Source organism: Colius striatus, chromosome 3, assembly GCF_028858725.1.
Source record: "Colius striatus isolate bColStr4 chromosome 3, bColStr4.1.hap1, whole genome shotgun sequence".
Lineage (NCBI taxonomy): Eukaryota > Metazoa > Chordata > Aves > Coliiformes > Coliidae > Colius > Colius striatus.
The window spans coordinates 82,629,906-82,651,625 of NC_084761.1; the positions used below are offsets into that span (position 1 = coordinate 82,629,906).

At 35.7% G+C, this 21,720-nt stretch overlaps 1 protein-coding gene across 10 annotated transcripts in view; it reads left to right on the forward strand.

Moving 5' to 3' along the window:
• Positions 1 to 21,720, forward strand: part of LCORL (ligand dependent nuclear receptor corepressor like) — an 83,363-nt gene that overhangs the window by 18,479 nt on the left and 43,164 nt on the right. For 8 of the 10 annotated variants that reach the window (XM_061992616.1, XM_061992622.1, XM_061992620.1 and 5 more), the window contains exons 2-4: positions 10,307 to 10,372; positions 15,647 to 15,726; positions 15,991 to 16,117. In XM_061992616.1, coding sequence (XP_061848600.1) covers positions 10,307 to 10,372; positions 15,647 to 15,726; positions 15,991 to 16,117 — 273 coding nt within the window. The remainder of the gene's footprint in view (positions 1 to 10,306; positions 10,373 to 15,646; positions 15,727 to 15,990; positions 16,118 to 21,720) is intronic. The other 2 variants (XM_061992618.1, XM_061992619.1) reach the window with 1 other exon arrangement.

Genomic DNA, 21,720 nt, shown 5'->3' on the forward strand with positions numbered 1-21,720 from the left:
CATACACCTTCTGTAAGAGTCTCTGAATTACATAATGTTGTAGCTAGTTCTTTTGATGTATATATTCTTTTTGGAACCTATATTTCATCACTGTCTGGATCCCCTCAGTAAAGCACAGCACAGAGTTGAAAGCAAGAATCCTTATCCAAAGTGAACAGTAGCCAGTTAGACTACAGCACAGCTTCAGTTTTCATGTCAACTTTTGGTCACCCTATCTCAGTGGCAGCAGTAGTGTCTTCAGTTACATTAATTCTTAGAATCCAGATTTGCATTAGAGCAGGACAAGTATCTTTTTTAGCTGTGGTTTGGAATTTGTATTGGAGTCTAAATAGAGGATTTCCTCCCTTTCACATTGGAATCTCTGGTATGTTGGTTCCTGTTTGCTCAGGGATCCGAATCAATATGGTAAAGAAAGTGAGTATATTAAGTTCAATGCTTAGAACTTTATTATTAAAAGACTTTTTTCCTGCTACCAGTAAAATGTGGATTCAAACTAGACAAGACATTCAACACATTCCCCTTTACCTAGTACCCCACTCCTGTGTGAAATCAGTCCTAAATTTGGTTTTTTACCTGAGAATCTGGCCAGCATTTTATCAAAAAGTGAATTTTGCTGAATAGATATTCTTTACTGATATTACAAACAGGAAAAATATAACATTTGAATGAAGTTTTCTTAGTTTTTGCTTCTGTTGTTATGCTCTATATCTTGAGTATTCCGCTCAGCAAGCTAGTTTATTTTTTCTTAAAATTTGTATAAATGGCAAAAAGGTGATTGTTGGACTGTTTGCTTGTTGGTTTTTTGCTGTTTGCCTTTTTTAACTCTGTGCTTCAGTGCTTTCATAACCTGGTTCATTTTTTCCAAACTAGAGTACATAGTAGATTTTTTCTTTTTTTCTTTTTTTCTTTTTTTTTTTTTTAAAAAAAAAACCAAAAAAACCAAAAACAACAAAACGAACAAAAAAAACCCCAAACCTACAAAACCTCTTTGACTTTGTCAATACATAAGCAAGTCTAAAATGATGGATTTTTCTATGGCTGGGGTGGTGGGTGAGAGACAGGGAGAACAGCTGATGACCTGTGGAAGGGAGAGGCAGAAGAAACAGAGATGCTAACTTCTTATTTAAGTTACTCACATACTCTGCTCTATTCTTATAAATTACAAAACTCTTCTGTAGAGAATATTTTCCTTTAAGAGTTGTAAGGGAGTTGCTGCTTATATCCTAATGGTGGTATAAAGGTAACTAGGTGTAGTAAAGAGAAAGATTGACATAAGTATTTAATGGTTTTCAAAATTCTGAAGTAGTGCTACAGAAATCTTGTAAAATGTTTTCTAAATCAAGAGTGGTCTGCTGTATCAAAGGAATTTGGTGACAGCTGAGTAGTAAACATATTCTTAAGGGATTTGAATTTCTGATGCCATTTTTTTCCTATCACTTGGAAGCAGGACACCATTTCTTTATTTAGAGACCCAAAATGCAAAACTTAAAAGCACACGACCATCAGGGGAGTTGATGACCTTATACAGGGTCAAATACGGTGGAACTTATTGTGCAAGCAGCATCTGTAAAATGGGGACATATACTTCAGAAGGCTCTAAGTTTATATGAGTAGAAACTAAAAGATGATGAGCATGAGCTCCAAGTCTCTTTTTTATGAAAATGATAATTTCTAAGAAAGGCAGATGTTTTTAAAATAAATAGTGAAGCAGTATTGAGAGAGAACTTGAAGAGAAGCAGAAGATTTTTGTTCAGAAAAAATTGATGAAAGAGGCTTAGTGCTCTATCTGCCTGCACAATGTGCTTAAAAAAAATTAAAAGCAGTTCTAATACTTGACAAAACCAATGAAGCTGAATTCTGTCTGTGGTATGATTGTTTAAATCCAAGATAGCTGACTTACTAATGCGAACCACAAAACTTCCTTCAGAAAGATTCTTGTACTGAGCCTAAATAATGCAGCTATGAACCTGTATATAGTGGGGAGAAGTAGAACTGAGATTTGTCATTCATATGTTATACTTCTTTGAATTACACATAGTTTTCAGAAGATCACTTTTTGTTTGAGTGAAAGAGCAAAATGTCTAGGAAAAAAACCTGAAGTCAATGGTCTGGTGTGGAAGAACTAAATTTAATGTTCTTAACTGCTTATATATTTTTCATATATGAGGGGGAATTTTTACTTCTTCTGGTAACATCGTTTAGATCAGTGATCTTTGTATCAAATTGCATGTCTGTGCATTTTACCTTGCCATAAAGGTACTGCTGCTTAAATAAACGTGTATGGGGCAAAGGAGGAGGAGGCTAGCAGTTAAGGAGGTTAGCCTGTTGGTTAGGACAATAAACTGTGGTGTGCTGTATCTGTCTTTTGATCCTTTTCCATAAATTCTTCCTAATGTGATTTTAGCTTTTGTGACCTCTGGTAGAATTTTTGTAATGGTCCTCATAGATTCAGAAATACTACCTCAAAATATGGATTGGATGATTTCAGCATGGGAACAGAATTTATATGAAAGCTAGATAAGACATTCCAGTGGTCAAAGGAAAATGCAGAAGCAGAACTTGAACTCTTAGTTGTAAATTAAGTGCTTTAACAATTAGGTAAAGTAATGCTAACTACTGTTTACAGAAGACCAACAAATGAAAGAAAAGTTTCATTTTAATGTTGTGCCTCCTGGCACTGTGCCCAGTCTCATTGAATGTAATCCTATTCTTCAGGTTTTCTAATTACATGTTGAAGACCATTTGTTACATTTTACAATCCTCTAAGAAGTGAAATCAGCAATTCTGAACCTTCTTTCACATTACTTTTTATTTAAATAGCTTTAGTGGGCTAAAGAGTCTGCTTAGAATCTTCTTTTATTCTGCTTTTCATTCCATTTACTCTGCTTATGATATTGAATAGGCTCAAAAAAAAGAAGTGAATTTTCCTTACTGATACATGTTAACTGTCTTTTTCTTAAGTAGGTGTTGAGGCCTGATTTTACTTAAGTAGATAAATAGCAAGTGCTTTGAACTTCAGTAAACAACTTGAACTAATATAATTCAGATATGATCCTTGATGTAGTAAGGCATAGTGATGAAACTTCCTATGAAAAGTTAATTTTTAGGCATGCAGAAGTTGTGAAGATTCTGTCTTGAGTCTGCTAACTTTAAGTAGGTTAACAAAGACGTGTTTTACAGAGCCTTAAGAACCATTTTTTTCCTGCAGTGCCTGAAAAGACTGTAGTGCTTTAAGCTAAAAGTCTTATTTTGATGTAGTAAAAAGACATGTCCATGCCCTGTCTTTCAAAGTAGTGTGCAGCAGTCTTACCCTATGTCTAACTGAGAATATACTGGAGAAGGAAAAAAACCAGAACTTAATTTACATGCACCTGGTATTTTCCAAATTGCTTAACACAGAATAATATGATCTCTTCTTTTCAGCATTAAGAAAAAATAGAGAAGTAAATATGAAACAGATGAGCAGTGGTGTTAAGTATCTCTTCCATTTAAATTTTACCTACTTATGTAAAGAACTTTCATCTACTGTTTCCAATATGCATCCAGAAATATGAATAAAACAATCTTTATGGCGTGGAAAAATATCAAACCAAAAAGTGAATTTATTCAGAACTATCTTTTCATTAAAGCTTTTTATCAGTTTATCTGCTCGTACTTTCCTAAACTGGAAAAAGCTGCAGCAGATCAGGAGAGAGGGAGCAAGTGTGGTAAAGGGTTTTTCTAGGTGGCTTATTATGAAACGATTGGTGTGGTGAGAGCTTGAATTATATGGGTTTTTACTAGGTTTTCCTTCACCAATTTTGGGGCGTGTTTTCCTTAACTAGCTGCCACACTGTAGCCACTTAGTTTATGTGGATTCCTAGTTATCCTGTTACAAGTGACTAGGCAAGTATCTCAGTAGGCCTTTGCATTAATTGTAATTATTCTAGTTTACCTCACTATAGTTTACCTGCTTGAGATTTAGTAGTATTGTGTGCTAGCACTGAGTTAAAAAAAAAAAAAGGGCAAAGAAAAACACTTTTTTTTCTTTTTTTACTAAAAAGGATTCTTAGTAAAATGTCTCAAATGCAGCAACTAACAAATAATTTTTAAAAAGCTAAAACCCTGGGAGAAAAATAACTAAATACCTAGAATTGGATTATCCCAGTGTTGGCTGGGATACAGTTGTTTGGGGTTAGCTGCCACGGGGCTACATTTTGGGTTTATACTGAAGAGAATATTGATAACACAGGGATGTTTTAGTTATTGCTGAGCAGCGCTTTCACAGCATCATGGCCATTTCTACTTCTCACCCTGCCCTGACGGTGAGTGGACTAGGTTTGGGAGGATGACCAGTGTGTGCACAAGAAGCTTGGAGGGAACATGGTGAGGACAGCTGACTGTAACTGCCAAAGGAATATTTCATACCATAGGACATTTTGCCTAGTATATATAAAATCAGCAGGGGCATAGCTGATGGGGTCAGATCGCTGCTTGGACATTGGTCAGTGAGTGGAGAGCGATTGCATAGTGCATCACTTGTCTTTTTCTTCGGGTTTTGTTTGTCTTGATTGCTTTTGGTTTTTTACTATTTTTACCTTTTAGTGTAGTCATTACTTGTTTTTATCTTAGCCCATGAGTTTCGATTTTTGTCTTTACCAATTCCCTTCACCATCCTACTGGAGGTGTGGGGAGGAAAGAAGAATAGGTGGCTGCATGAAGCTTTCTTGCCCTCTGGGCCTGAATCACAACATGGATTAATTCTGAAACAGAAACATGTGAATGGGGGAAAAAAAACCCAAAACCTACTTGTGAAGGAATGAGGAGCCAAGAATGAATGGAAATACTTGCATTTATGAAATGGCCTTTCTTTTAAAAAGAAGATATAAGTACTGAAGTAAATATGGCCATAAACAAGACTAAGTGAATCAAGAAATTATTATTATGTAGAGTGTACCAAAGCTATCACAAACATTTTAATACAAACTGTGCATATACTACTATTCTCTTTCCCAACTGTACAGTAATTATCTCTCCTGTCTTCAAGCCTGCCGAGTGGTGCATTTATAAGCAGTACTCAAATGTCAGCTTTCATTTATTAGATGATACTCATTTTTGACCGTTCTCCTAATGCAGTCTGAGTCATTCAAACAAATTTCTAGAAAACATACTTACAGTCTCAGCTGTGATGACCTAGAGGATGGGGAGGCAGGGGAAGGAGGAGAGGGGTGGGTTGAGAAGGTACTGAATTGAGATCAGTTGTTAGTCAAAAGTAACTATTTCCTCTCAGGAACGTTGTGGAGATACAGCTTTTGAAATAACAAAACCCATTTTATCGCAATTTATATTGGCTGCACCTTGTGATTTTTTTTCTCTAGGGTTGATGCTACACAAAATGTATAGAGGGCTTCCACAGTGGCAGGTACAGCTTGGCTGTCTGCTAGTTTCTGGATGGAAGGGGCCTTCCTAATACATAGCCACACTACTGCTAAAGAGCAGATACAAATGTCTGTATTTGGTCACGCAATGAGGAAGACTCCTTGTGTATTCCTCGAATACCTCTGTAAGTCTTTTTAACGTGCACAGCCTTGGAAACTCCCATGGAGTGTATCTATTTAATCATTATTCTGTTTTATTCATAACAGACTTTTACAGCCTGTAGGGTTCGTATTTGGCATCATACACTTTCTAATGTACATAGGCTTTTAAGATGTGAGAGGCACTAAGTATTTTAGAGTGATAAAATATTGTTGAAAATTTAAATCATAAAGTCCTATGAACATTTCGAGCGTAGTGTCTCTTTAAGAAGACTTGACTTAAAAGTTGTGAAGATAGTCTAAAGACTTACTTTGCATTTAATAATCCAGTTTTAATACTCTTTTAAGTTTGTGTAAAGTTGTAGGGACATTTAAACAACATACTGGAAATAATTCACAAAGTAGTGGTTTTCAAATTGCAGGTTAGTGGTAATTACTCTTACCTTTGCAACTTCACTTGCTAAAGAATTAGTAGGATAGATGACAAAAAACCTTGCAGTAGATCCCTGGCCCATTTAAGACTTCTCTGGTTTAGATAAGACAATGCAGTTGTCCTGCTTCTAGCTTCGTTGTAGTTTTCTCCCTCACAGAAGGGTGTAAGTCAGTGACTGCTAAGCCCGGGGCCATTATTCAGATACTTGTGTTTCTCATTTCCCTGGGGATCTTAAATTCCATCTCATGGCTGCTGTGGCCCGGACCCAGGTTGCTTATGTTGCATTTCCAGTAGGTGTCAGGGTAATTTGTTATTTTTCATGAGAAATAAGGCCTGTGACTGTGCATCATTGTTTCTTTGTATTTTGAAGGCTTAATCTCCTTATTGGGCAGTCTGTAATAATAGATGCTCACTGTGACATTCCTCTGTTTGGATCTTGACCCACGGACTTTCAACTTTCCTGTAGCCCATTTCACACTAAAGCACCCTTTGTTCAGGTTCTTTGCATAAAGCCAGTATCCATCCACTGCAGTTCTCCAGCTGTGTGAACTGTCTCACCATACTATGTACTCGCAGTGAGAGTAGGTGTTAGGTTTCTAATCACTGTGCTTACCACCTGTGCATTTATATTTATGCACAGCTACCTAAGATATGCCACTGCTTATGCCACTTTTTCAGAGGGACTGTGAGATCATTGCAATGATGTTGTCCTGTGTATTTACCCTCTCTACCATTCTCTCACTTCAGTCTCTGCTTCCCTGACAAACATGGTTTGAAGCCTTCCTTATGAGGCCAGCTTGTGATGATTTGTGTTATCAAATGGATCCCGTCTCTCTCAAGCACTCTTGGTTTCTCAGAGGGTCTTGATGTCTTAAGAGCTGAAGTTTCACCTGCAGCCATGTAGTCAGATCTACAGGATGTGTTGGCTCCTGTCAAAGCCTTTCCCCTGGATCAACACCTGGGTTCTTGTGTCATTCACCATTGTCCCTGGACTCCTATAGTTAGCTTTGATCTACTGAAGATCTCTTTTGGCAGTATCATGACAGCCATGTAGGTGGATAACAACTGTAACATTGCAATGGCCAACCAGATCAGCCATAGGAGTTTGTTTACAACATTCCAGATTAGAACCACAGGCAAGCAGCAGAATTTTTAAGACTGTCCAGTCTGGCTGCTGTGCAGAATCCTTCTTCTCCCTGGGAGCCTGGAATTACAGTCATCCATTACTTCCTTTTAGTGACACTGCTTGTGATCCTTGGATCAAGTTTAGATGCCAAACATGAGGGAACTTTCTCCTTGTCCCCTCTTTTCTGGACTGCCTGCATCTTCAGCACCCAATAGGTACTGATGAACAGAGTCCTTCTTGTTGTAGAGGTCACAGTGTCTAGCCTCCTTGGTCTGGAGAGTCCTTATCCTAGACCTCAGTGAAGAAAGCAGTCGATTTGGGGGGAGTAGTGGGCCAGAGAGAGAGTTAATTTGGAGAAAAGAACTGGTCACAACTTTTTTCAGGAAAGCAAAATGTGGAAACCCTTTAACTAGGTTAGGAGACTAGCTGTGTCATGGATTTCTCCTTTTGAAGACTGTTGGAGGAACCTAACTTGAATCATAAAGGGTGGTGGGTAATGAAGAAAGGCTTATATTCTTTTTACATGAAGACAGAACAAGGCAAAAAAGTAGCAGAATAAATCCATTGGTAGTAAAGTTTGACAGATTTGGGCTTTGCAAGTTAGTACAGACAACAGTAATTCTTTTCAGTTTGGTGCTAGAAAGTGTTGGGGATCAAATAACGGTAGTTTTGAAAGGTAGCTTGGAATCAAAGAAGTAATCTGCCACAGAGAGACACAAAATAACATGTAAAACTAAATTAGAGCACCTTTTTTTTTCACTGATGAATCACAAGAAGTATAAGCAAAGTATATTTCTGACTGAGATCTGTAGACTCTAGGTTCTGAAGAGTTCCAAATCTAATACTACTATTTGCTTATGCGTACTGTCACATGAAGTAAAACAGAGGTTTCTTGAAATGCGTGTGTTCAGGTGGTTATATTTCATGAAACAGTGTCAGCATATATTGATCAGCAGCTGTATTAGAAACTAAGATGTATTTTCCTAAAGTAAAATTGTATCAATCCTACTGAAAAGCAGAACTTTGTAGGAAATCCCCTAAGTGGAAGTAGTATCCATCTTTTCTGGGAAAACTTTAGAATAAGGCTGGAAAAAGATTCTCACTTGTTAGGTTGTACAAGTAAACCTCCTCTTAAAAGAAAGGATCCGTTATCCGAAGGCCAGGAAGCAAATGATCACACGAAGTGAAAATTTTTGTTCCACAGGGAAATTCTAGGAGGACTCATAAGAGAAATGTGGCCTTAAATGGGTGGGATGGAACTAAGTTTGGTGAAATAGCAGAGAAGTGAGTTGGTGTGCCCTTTACTCAGGGGAAAAACACTCAGTATGCTAATTGCCACCTTTAATACAAGCTGTATGGAAGTCTGTTTGAAAACTGTGTTCTTCCTTAACAAACTGCTGTCTCTTGGAGGTGGGTTTTTTGTGCTCATGTTTTTGTAGAGGTAGGAGCAGGCAGTGTGGCAAATGGGTATGTGTAAGTACAAAAGTAAAGGTAAAAACATTAACACCCTCCCCAGCTGGGGAAATAGGGTAGAAGGTAGGTGTTCAAAAAGCAAGGAGATTTTGGATGACTGGAACAGAAAACAAATTTTCTGTTGTTTGATTTACAAAGTGCTAAGAAATGGGAGTTAGTGTTTTTTACTTTTGGAATAAGTACCACTGTGTCCAAGAGATATTTCACTCCATTAACGTCTTCACCCAGTGACAGTAATTGCAAGAACCTAAGTACTGGCTGGTGGCTGAGCTAAAGTGTTTTGCAGTTGATGTCATTAATAATACACATAGTGTGTTTAAAATTTCTAGACTTGTGCTTGAGGCATTGCTGTCTTAACTTCAGACTTCCTCATTTCTCTTGCATTATTTTTTGTTCATAACCCTTTGAAGCCAGAAGAATTGGGAATTTGTACAATGCTCATAATATGTGAATTTATATTGCATTGAATCTAAGAGGTGGTAGATAACACTAAGGTAATATTTAGAGTATGCTCAGGCCTTGGATGTTTGCTTTCTAGTTTTTGTTGATTGTGTTTAAAAAGTGTCTATATAGATACATTTGTGAGAAGATGATGGTTTTATCACTTCTGTTCTTGCATGAGAGTATGTATTACAAAGTAAAGTGGAAAATTAAAATAGTAATACATTTCTAGCTCAAATTATAGATTTATGGCAAATATAATGATAATAAATTGAATTTAGTAATAAAAGTTTGGGGTTTTTTTAAATAAATGTCATTAGTGATGAGAGCTCTCAGTATGTTGTGTTGTCTTGGAGGTCATCACAGCTGATGAGCAAATTTTATGATTCTAAAGGGTCTTTGATAGTAGTTAGTTGTTTCCTAAAGATACTTATGTGGTGTGATGATAAAGTAGTCTTGTAAAATAGCTATATCAATACTATAGACAGGTCTTGAATATTAAGAATTGAGAACCTTCAAATACTGCTTTGAATTATCCTCTTAGTTGAAAATAAGCTTATTATTTTTCAGGAGAAAAGAGGGTTTCTATACTGAACAAAATTTCTGTTACATTGAAGATAGTATAAATTCTCACCGTATTTCATCAGTTGCTGTGAATGTCCTGTTTCATTTTTGTTTGGTTTTTTTAATTAATTATTTGGTGTGCTCTGTGTCTCTCTTCTGAGATGATTTTACCAAATACCTAAAATGACTAGCTAGTAAATCTGGAAAATAACTGGATTTATTTAATCCTTAATTTTAAAATGTTTTTCTACAGATACAGAGCAGTAGAGAACTGTTATGACATCAGAAGCAAAATAAGCTTTCTTTTTTTGGTTTTGTAGAAATAGTAGCCTACTTAAATCATGTCATCATAAAGGAGAAGCTTCTTATTTTGAAAGTTTCCTCCTTCCTCCCTGTCCCCTCATGCATGATTCTAATTCTCAATGTAAGAGAGACCCTAGTTCGCTTGTGTGGAGCTATGAGGCTAATCCTCCCACCTTAAAGATACTGTGGTAGTTATTTTAAGTCTAATGAGGTGTTTGGAGCATGGCTTAATAGGCTAACTATGTGCAGATGGCAGTTACCTTGTCTTATTTTTATCTTCCAATTCTATTGAATAGTACTGTAGTGGAAGGAGTAAATCCTTGTGTGATAAATGTAACCCTTTTTGGAACTGCTCTCAGAATTTGAGAATATTTGTGGCCAGTGTTCTTGAATTTACTTTCTTTTAATAAACTTTTAATTTACTTTTTTTAACGTTTCTTTTATCTCCAGGTTTTGAAAGTATTTTAGAAGGGCTTTATGGACCAAGGCTACGAAGAGACCTCAGTTTATTTGAAGGTAAATGAGCCAACTTTTAGCACAATTACCTTAATTTATTAGCTTTTCTTTTAGATAAAGGTAGCTTAAAAGTGTATATTGAGTTCTACAATGGAAATCTTCAATTGTTTCTCTTTCTGTTGTTCATTTCATCATCTTCTTGTCAATACTCTGCATAGGTAAACTGGTAACTAGGTTTTTGTTCAGTGCAGGGAAATTTTGGATTAGCTAAGCTTTCTTGAGCTCTCATGAGAAAGATTTACTTCTCTGGAATACTGCATTTCCTACTTCACTTTTTGGACAGCTTTTAGCAAGGGAAGACATTCTTGCTCAGCTTCCTAATGACATTAATTGGTAAGAGGAAGCTAACGAATGCTAGTTTGATTTTCATGTAGGGGTCAAGAAAATTTAAGCTTTTTATGTATTTTTTTAAAACCTTTAATGTAAAAAAAATCACTTAACATTTTTATATAGAAGTACATATGTAGCAAAAGTATATCTATAGTCAAGTGTGTGTATATATATAGATATTTGTTTTTTCCATTACCATTATAAAAATCTAGCCTTACTCCAAATGAGTTTGGTCTTGCTGGAACAGCTTCAATATCACCCGAGTCTTTAGTTAGGTATGAAAGGATTTATCTGTCTTTAACAAAGAGGAGCAGAAGAGGAAAATGCATCACCAAATTGTCTCGAAGTGTTGAAAGAAATGTTCTGATAAGTTCATTTTCATGACTTCAAAAAAATATTCTTTCTGTTATCGAACCTTCAAAACATTCCATTTCATTTCTTTACCATTTATTATTTGATGGTGTTAACTTGAAATGCATGTAACTCACACTACCAGTGCATGAGACAGTGACATATACTCTTTATGTTTGTATACAACCTACTTGTGGTTTTGTTGTCTTCATATTGTGCAAGTTCCTTGGCCTGTGTGATATATGTAACATATTTTCAAGGGAAAGGAGGAGAACTTGAAATACTCCTTTACTGATGTTTTAAAAATATTTGTTGCCACTGACAAATGTAAGGTTGTCACTAGTCAGACTTCAAAACATTTAAGAAATGTGTAAATTTGGGTTAAAGCTTATTTTTATGAGTAGTACTCCCATCTGCTGTGATAAACAAGCACCTTACTGCTTTGGAAAGGGAACAGAGCTTCGTTATAATAGTGTAAAGTGTCCTTTTTTTTTTTTCTGGTTGCAATTCCAGTAGGCTGTAGCGTATTGGGCTTTAGCAGTTAAAATTTTCACTCTTTTGCATAAAAGCATTTACATTTGGAAAGAAAATTCAGGACAGGGTGCTTGGAGTTTGGTTGGTTTGGTTTGTTTTTTATTGGGTTGGGGTTTGGTTTTGTTTTGTTTTAAGGAGGCTGAAATTACTGAGCTAGTGACCGGTGTCTGATGTTATGCAATAAAGTGTGGTTTTTTACTCTCTTAGAGTTTCTGCATGTATCTACCTTAAAATACCTTACAGGAAATGTTTTAAGCTTATTTGCCTCAAGCTATTGAAGATTTTGTTGTTTGCAGAGTACTTTTGATGTTTGATACCTTAGTGACTTTGCCCTGCAAATTAAATTCATTTATCTAAAATGTAAAGTTTTAAAACTATTTTTTTCCAATTTGCAAGACTGACTGTCACTAATGTACCTCAATTTTTCAACAGTTAAAGCCTGTTACCATGTTTGACACGTCTATAAAATTGATTGGAGAAACTGCAGAAGAGATTGAAAGAGTGTTAGGTTGGGATCCTTACCTCACCTTACTATTTTTGGTTCATTTTTATAGACACAGTGTCTATAACTTCAGTAATCCACTGCAGGATTGCTGTGGTTTCTGCAAACACAGGAGAGAGAGACAGAGACCTTATACAATGCAAGGCTATTTCTAATTTGAGATCTGAATTGCATTGTAAAGATTAATATAAACTCTTGAGTAAAATTGTTTAAAAGCTTTCATCTGTCCTAATCTAAAGGTCATTTTTCACTTCACAGAAAAGGAAATTAAGATACAAAGTAAATAATTTTCCTTAGTTAAAAAACACATGGTTGGCAGAGTCAGAACCTGAGTTTTTAGACTCTTTATCAATATGCCCAAATGACTACATCTTTTAAGGTGTCCATCTTTCTGATCATAACCACTGAAGTGGTGCTGTCAACATGCAGCATTGTGCCACATTAACAAGAGCGTGTTTCTTTGAATAAATCTCAAGAAGCTAAATGGCTTTCTAAATGTGTGAAAATTGACTGAAATATAGGCCTCCAAGCTAAAATAGCATTTCTTCTCTTACATTTTTGAGTTTATGTATAGTTTGTAATATGAAACAGAAAATGAGTAATGTACATAAAATGTAACATAAGTGTGTTAATTGATATGTCTTCCATAATTGTGTCTTGGAATAGTAATTTATCTACAGATTACATTATTGTATGCTGTTCTGTTGCTTGAGAGAATAATAAATTATAACAGCAAATTTAAATGGGAAAAGATATGCTTCAGTTTTACTAGATTTTTTATTAAAAAAAAAATAAAATATTGTAAACCTCAGAAACCAAACTAATTAAACTGAAATAACTAACAGACCTTTACCTGAAGATGCCAATATTTTGTTACCTTGAAATTCTTGTATAAGGTGTAAGTAGGACTTACTTTGGGCTTGCTTAAATGATTATTGTCACCTCCATCATCCAACACCTGACTGCTTTGACAGTGAGGCTTGATGTTGCAAAGGTGGCCAGGTTTTGTATCTTGGCATGTGTTTTGTGTCATGCTCTGAATCTGCTCAAGGCTTCTTCTGTCACTGAATCCTTAGGGCTATCTAATCCTTTGCTTATACCCATTTTCAGTAAGAAAATCCGCATGTAAATTGCTATATTTCACTTTCTACCTATGGATAGTTAACTACACTGTTACAAAGCTTTTTCTCTAATCATCTGATATGTGGATCTTTTCTTTTTTGGTATCATATGCTGGGGTTGTGCTGTCTTGTGGTCAGAGTTAAAATAGTGTTTTGTGAAGGAAAAGCAATTTTTACTCATTCTCTGCCAGGAAAAAAAACTCTTTAAATGGGATGAATGGCTTGTTTGAGAGGGCATTTTATTTTTCCTTGGGTCATTCTGGAATATTTATTTGTACATAATGGGGTGGAAAAAATATATTAGAAACACAAATCTCTAATGTTCAAGTTTTTATGAAATCAGAGATATGAAGGAACGTGGTAAACACCTCAGATATTCTAATGTACTCACTGAGAAGCAGTTGTGCCATGTGAAAAGGAAGGTGATGATTTCTTCAGAATTGTAACAAATAGCTGGAAAATGTACTGGGACAGTATTATAATAATGAAGAAAATACTGGAAAGTAAGGCTTGATTTTTTTTTTTTATTTTTTTTTTTTTTTTACTTCAATCTACTTAATTTGTATTATTTCACACCTTAAGAGGTAAGCATGAAATCTGTTCGTTACTACAAACATCAATTTAATTTGTCATGACTCTCTTTAGTACTAATTGATTTTGTTTGCAAGTAATGGTTAGCATGCTCATTGCACAGTCTTAACAACTTTCTCTCATGGGCTGGCCGGTGTTGTAGATTGTCAGCAAATCTTTCACCCTGACTCCAAGCAGGATAAAATAGTGATGGGAGATATCGTGATCCTAAATTGAATGCAACTAAGAAATCTTGTTCTCCTTAAAGTGCCATCTGTGCTTCTGGGTTTTCTGATATTCTACTTTCTTAGTAGTTCTGTGGTGGTGACCCGAGACTGTTGCATGCCTGGCATTTGGTGTATCTGGTGTATATCTACTGTCTGATGGCAGTTTTGCATAGTTTGCCTCTGTTCTTCAACGTTATTCAATGAAGTATAAAGCATATACCACGTAAATTTAGACTTACGTAAAGCTGATATTTCTCAAGGTTTGCTTTTCTGGCAACACACAAGGATTGATCTCTAGTTAGACTTTTAACAGCAGAACTTCAGGATTGCAAGGCAGAAGAATTCCTCTAAAAATATAAAACCTGTCTTGGAGTTATGTGCAGAATCCTAACAGTTATAATTAGAGTTATTATGGTTGCAAGAAAAACTGAAAACATGAACTTGTTATGGGGAGGAGGGTGTGTTAGGTGTCATTTTGTAGATACCTTAAAGGAATAGTTCTACCAGGCTAGGACAGCTAGATTAATCTTGACATTGTAGTTTGTAAAGTTCATATTCACTTCCAAAATACTGCAGCTGTGATCAAGACTCCTGCACAACTAGGATACTGTAGGAAAAGTACTGCCTAGAGTTCAAGGAACCCTTGTGTACATGTAAAAAAAGCGTTGTCTTGAGATCTTGATCACCTGTCTTCATGGAACAGGTGTTCAAGTGAGAATGATGCAGAAAGGATAGGATTGAATCCCATGAGAGAAAATGGACTAGATTAGCGCAGCAAAATGAAGCGTGAAGGAGGGATAATTATATTCTTTGTAAATACTTCAAAGTGCTAAATACCTAAACACTTATTGTTCATAGGTACAGGAACAGTGTTACCATGAAAGCAGACTGGAATAATTTGCCATGAGTAAATGTAAACAAGAAATTAGAAGGTTAATTAGAAGGTTTAAAGCACTTGGTGCTTTGGGAAGCAAAGACTGTGGTAGAAAACTCTTAACTTTTTTTAAAGAAGTTTTAAAGCTTCACTTCAAAAGAAAATAGGTGATATGTCTTCATTAAGAGAAGGGTAGACTTGATACAGGTGATCCGTTTAAGTCTTATATTCCCTCAAGACCAAAGCATGTCTTCTGATAAAATGTACAAAGTTACTGTAAAGTTTCTTAAATAAATCAAGAGCTACAAGTATATGGTGTTTTGATTTACTAGTGATGATATCAAATCAATTAAAATATAATTAAAGTACAACAAATGTATCTTAAATGGCAAGGAGATAATATCCTAATTCACAGCTTAGTTTACTATGGGTTTGCACACTTTTGTTAAAAGAAACGATGACTTGACTTCAGAGCTTTAGTTACGGTATTCACATGTCTCCAGTAACTGTGACAGGTATCCAATTGAAATGTATGAGTTTACCTTTCCTTTTAAGAAAGATGCCCTTTACTATTTGAAAGTTGAGCTATATGAGCCAGACAAGACTTCGGAAATATATGAAGAATTGAATACTACAGACTGCATTGTACCAATAAATGCATCCTGGGTTATGATGGAATTTATTTAAGAAAATTGTAGGATGTGTATTGTTCTCAAAATCCATTTTTACTTGTTTAAAACATCTAGCTTTTTTTCTTCTTTTAAGACTGTGAGCCAGAAGAGCTAACTGACTGGTCTATGGATGAGAAATGTTCCTTTTGTAATTTACACAAAGAAACAGTCAGTGTAAGTATGGCATCAAGCATGACTTCCCAAACACCCAATTTTTCGTATGAAAGAAAGAATCAAGATAATTTAATTCTGCAAATAGGTTAATACTGCATTTTGACTCGTTTATAGTTTTGGCTATTAGAGTGAAGTGGTTTGGCTGTATGGTAAATATCTTTTTAGTGGTTCTTTTTCATTCAGTAGCTCAGTAGTTTAATTGTATATTGTAGTGCCAGTAGATTTAACTTCTGAAAATTGTTAAAATCTTCATATGTCTTCTAGGATCACGCATCAGTTATCGGTTCTTCACAGTCAACGCCTACAGAGGAACTGTCATCTCAGGGCCAGTCCAACAATAAGATTGAATGCCAAGCAGAAAACTATCTAAATGCACTCTTTCGAAAGAAAGGTAATAAAAGCATGTCTTTTATATGAAGAACTATGTCACAAATCGAGAGGAATCAAATGATTTGGGGTTGATTTTGATGCTTCAGTTCTTGTTTATCTACTGAATGCTGTTTCTCTTCTTTATTCCTCTCATTTTCCTTACTCTTTTTCCTGTCTTAATTGCATCACCAAATGAGACACTGATCTTCCTATTTGCCATTGTTGTTGATCCTATCACATTATGTGTTAGGTCTCTCAAATTCCTATTCTTAATATTTTATTGCTTTGGATTTTTGTTGGATTTTTTTTACCATGAGCTGCTACTTTGCTTTCATGTTAAATTCAGATAGCATTCTCTGGAATTTTAAGTATTTAAACATTTTCTTAAGCTTTTACTTCTAGTTTTCACCAGGAAGACCATTATAGGTGAGAGAATTGGTATATTACAAATCAAAAAAAAATGGGATTTGGGATCTTCTCACACAAAAACTGCTACTTCAAATACGTTCAAGTCAGAGGCTGGAGCTTCTTGTCAAGATATAGTGTTTAATAACTCATTAATCCTTTGACTAGCCTTATTCTTTGGCAGTTAGTTACATGAGTGACTGACAAGCCAGCCTGGTTCACGTGAGTTACTTAGCTAGTCGCTGTCAATAGGAGCAAAAACACTAATTTTCTTCCTTGAATTTCTGTGTAAGGAATGTGAATGCATCTGTGAATGCATCTCTACTTCTTAACTACAACTTTTACAGGTATTTCTTGGAGTTAGTAGGTGCACTTGGATGTCAAAATATCTGATTAAGACTAGGATGACAGTTCTTTTTTGCTCTAAGAAAGAATTAGTCAGATATAATCTCTTCCTTCATGTAGATGGCAGAAAATAGGTAGATAACTTTCTCCCCTTGACCTTGCTGTAGCAGATGAGACTGCTACATCATTGAAACTGGAATGAGTGTAATTTTCTTCTGTACATGGCATCTATCCATTCAGCTTACATTTTGCTTAGGTCTTTACAGAACTTGACATGGAGTACAAGAGTGTTTTGAGTCCATCTTTATTGCCTGTCTTTATTTAAAACCAACTATTTTCTATTTCAAATAATACCCAATGAAGTCGCCACTTCATTACTTCTGAATTCTTAGTGTATTTTCATCACAGGCCCAGTTTTGTGGCATCTGTGTGGGCAGGTATTTAATTCCTTCAGATTTCTCCTTTCTTGGATCTTTTCTTTGGCTTGATGTGCAGCGTTTTTCAATGTTTTTCAACTTCTAAGACCAGGGAGCAAATTTGAGAATTTAATTTATTGATCTCAATGCTTTTATTTTAGAACAAGTTAGAATATGGCTTTTTAATTTGCAGACTGGTTTGGAGGTTTGTTTGGGGTTTTTTGACATAAGGAAACTGGTTCAAAAGATCTTGAAATGTGTAGCCATCTTCTATCACTGTCTGCATTTGTAAATGAGGATTTGTCTGTAGAATCTTGGATAAAAATTATTCCTCTTTCCTTTTAAGGGGATGATAGAGTTACTAGCAAGGTGGGTAAACTCTTGAGAGGCTGTAAGTAACAAAGTCTTCCTGTTAGGAACCTGTCTTCACTGTGTATTAGTGAAAGACCAGCTTGGTAGTAGTTTTTGTAGGAAAATCCTATCCTCTGCAGACACTTCAATAAAGCTAAAGTAATTTTTGTCATCAAACATTGATTATTTCCATTAAACAATATACCCAGATGCTTTCTTCCCATGTAAGATATCTCTCAAACCATCTGGTGTTGTAAGCAGAGTAGACTCTGTTTCTTTTCCACTTGAGTAACATTAAAATACATCCTCTTTTTTTTTTGTCCGTGAAGCAGGAAAAAAATTATATGCTGTGAAAAATACGTATTAGCCTTTTTGTTCACTATGAATATTATAAAATATGGCGTATGTGATCATTACATGGCAGAACCATAGCTATTTAAGAGCTTGATCAGAATTTTAATCATGTATTATTGATTTCTGGATTTCTACTGATCCCCATTGTATGTTCTTGGAAGCTTTTTTCCCCATGCAGTATTAATTTGACTTTTCTAACGGTGAGGGGAAGAGACTGGGGGGAAGGGGGAGGAGGGAGCGGGAAAGTCATTTAAATATGTTCACAGATGTGAATCGGGTTTTATCTCCAGGACACGATCCACTAAGAGAAGACAGAAACTTGAAAACCTTTTCCCAAAATTAAATTGCGGCACAAAATTAGGAGAAAATGGTCAGGATTGCTTGAATCATTCCAGATTCTCTGGGCAGCTCCGTCAAGTATTTTCAGTGCCATGTTTTCCATACCAAAATAATTTCCCTGTAAGCTTTTTGAAGTTCTTCCATATTTCTTGGTATCTGTCTCGTATTCTAAAATATTTTTCCATTCATAGCTATGACTTTCTCACACCATACCATATGCCTGCATTTAACTCTTCAGTTCTCCTGTTCTTTGCTGAGTTATGTCTCAGAAATACATAGGTGTCATGAGCTGATTCTGTTTCTTGAACAATATATATAAAATTTGGCAAACCCATGAAAATGTAATTTTGCACACGTTATATCAGACTCTAAGAAAAAAGTGTTACCAATTCCTTTCTATTAATAATTTTAAGGAGTCTAATTTGTCCTTTCAAAATTTGAAGTTTTCTGTAAGAACTGAGAACTCTGTCACAATATGCAGTAAAAACAGAAGTTTTTTTACTTAAGCTTAAGGAAAAACTGCTTTACTGTAAGGATGATGGAGCAGTGGCACAGGCTGCCCAGGGAAGTTGTGGAGTCTCCTTCCATGGAGGTCTTCAAGTCCCGCCTGGATGCATTCCTGTGCGACCTGATCTAAGTGGACCTGCTTCTGCAGGGCAGTTGGACTAAGTGCTTTCTAGAGGTCCCTTCCAAACCCCTTCATTCTATGATTCTGTGAAACTCCAAATCTCTAGAGACTCCTTTACTGGGTTTGGAGTTTGTATGTCGGTATGTGATCTGTGGAGTAAATACAGCTGCCTTGTGGTTTAAGTCAACAGATGTAGGCATGTAGATTTATAATAATAATGACTCCTAATAAAGCATCTTGGATTAAAAACTTTTTAGATCATACGAAGTATATCTGGTGCCATCTGCTGATAATAATTAATAAATATTTGCTAGTGATATTAAACTTAGACCTAATACTTTTCTTACCCTAAAACATGTTAAATTGCATTTAAAAGTTTTATATGACTAAATACAGTTATTCCATATGTAGTGAAACTTCACCACTGTGGACTTAAAATTCCAGTGAACTTAAAATTACAGGTGTCTACATGTTTTCATTGCATACTATTATAATAATATAGACTTACAGCCATTAAATACAAATAGTTAGACTTTGTGTAATACACTGCAAGTGCAGGTATGCTGTTCTGATTACTCAGGAGTCTTGTATTGATAAAACAATATAAAACTTGCATTTACCCCCTAAAGTCTTATTTTCTTTCAAAAATGTACAGTGTGAAAAAAGAAAATAGTACAATAAACCATAGAACTTTCTGTTCTTTTTGGTTTTTTTCCTTTTCTGTTTTTTTTCTTTTGAATATCTAACTCTCACTTCTGTTCTGTGTCATTGGGAGAGCTATGGGAAATTATTTCTGCTTTCAAAATACTCTAAATTACTTCCTGATTATAAGAGTTATACAGCCACAGCTTCGTTCTCCATCAGGAGTAAAGCAACATGAATAGGAATGGATCGAGAGTAACTTTCCGGTACCTCTGAGAAGGTTTTGGAGAAGACAGGGTTAAACTCTTTACAGCAGTGCTTAGGAGGACAATGGAAGATTACAATCAAATTGAAATGATAGGAGGTTCTTTTTTATGTAAGGAGGAATGAAGACAGACAAGAAGCAAACAGGCTACCCAGACAGGTTGTACAGTTTCCATCCGTGGAAGCACACAAAACGTAACTGTATAAAACTCAGAGCAAACTGATTTGATCTCATAGTTGACCCTGCTTTGAGGAGGCAGTTTTACTGCAGACCTCCCAATGCCCTTACAACACGATTTACAGTTCAATAATTTCTGAACAGAACTAGTCAATGGGATACTGCCATTAATGCAAATAGTGTGACACTTAGACTAACTGGAATCTAGCCCTGTAGATTGAATATGCATTAGCAGCAAAAGCACTTTACATGCACCCCTGGAGTACGTCTTCCAGATCATATGTTCCAAGATACATTCCCCCTGGCCCCAGTATACGATTTTAGAGTAAATTAACTTGAAATGGGTAAACTGCCAGTAGCTTTAGCAGTTGAATTTATGAGAAACTTTACTGCATTTATTCTTCCATAGGCAGTATTTGGAAATTATTGGTGGGGGGGAGGGGAATTAAAATAATACTAAAAAAAATAAGATAAGAGGGGAAAAAACATCCATTGTTATTCTACCTCAGGTCAAAAGATTACATTGCTCTTAATGGAAAAACAGGTTTCTGTGTGTAAAAGCACTTCATGCTTGGATATTACCAATGTGAAGAATCTAAAATGGAGTTCTGTCTTGCAATTTTATAGTAATTGATGCTTGGGATGGTGATTAATGAGCAGAAATTTATTCCAGCCTATTTCCATCTCATGGTAGATGTCCCCTGTCATACCAGGATGTAAAATCACAATCTTTCTCATTTATACTGTTAATCACCTCTTCATGGGAAGAGATCATTGTAGGTATCCTCCATCATTTAGAATTTCACTTCATACATGTTCTCTAGAAACTCCTATCAACTTTACAAATTTTGGTGGAGATCTGTTTGGAAGTTTGTAGGCAGATGGAGTTTCAACCAGAAGAAGATTTGGTTTTTCATGCCTTGAATAAGGTCTCTTCAAGCCAAGACATCTAGCATATACTCAGTCTTTGAAAATGTTGGAGCTTCACCTTATCTCACAAAGCACTACTGGAAGGCCAACCAAAAGATATTGACAAGAAGTACCCAGTCAGCTGCCCTTTCATATGCTTTAGTCAGCAGATCATGTATGTGCATGTTTGCAATTCCTTGCAATACTCTGTTGGTGAAAATGAATTCTCAAAACGGAATATGTTTTTAATAAATCTGAAACAAACAAAAAAGAATCTTTTATAGGTTCGTGCTAAACTTACACAGCATTCTTTGGTCTGTCACTGTCTTGGTAGTAGATGGATAAAGCTTCATTGACATAAAATACTTTAGCAAACATGCTGAATGATCCTCCAAACTACCTGGTAGGAAGTTTACACTTTGCATGCAAATATCTACGCAATCCATTCCTTTCAGTTTCTCCACTTCCATGAAATCAAAACTCAATTTGTCATCTGTCTTATCGCTTTCAGTCTAACTTAAGTATCCCAGTAACTGCCACTATGTCCTTTGGCTTTTCTTTCAGGCAGTCAAGGCTCACTGAAAAGTTCATTCTTCTGTATTATGTTCACACTGACTTTGAATTTCTAAATCCCTGTCCCTTCTTAAAGTTTGTTTCACTCATTACCCTGTTAACTCAAGAATGGTCAGTAGTTAAGACATTGAAAAAGATGCTTTTGTGTTGTGTGTGCATAGTTGATGGAAAAAAGGGACAGTGAAATGAGTACTACCACTGCCACTGTAAGGAAGAACATA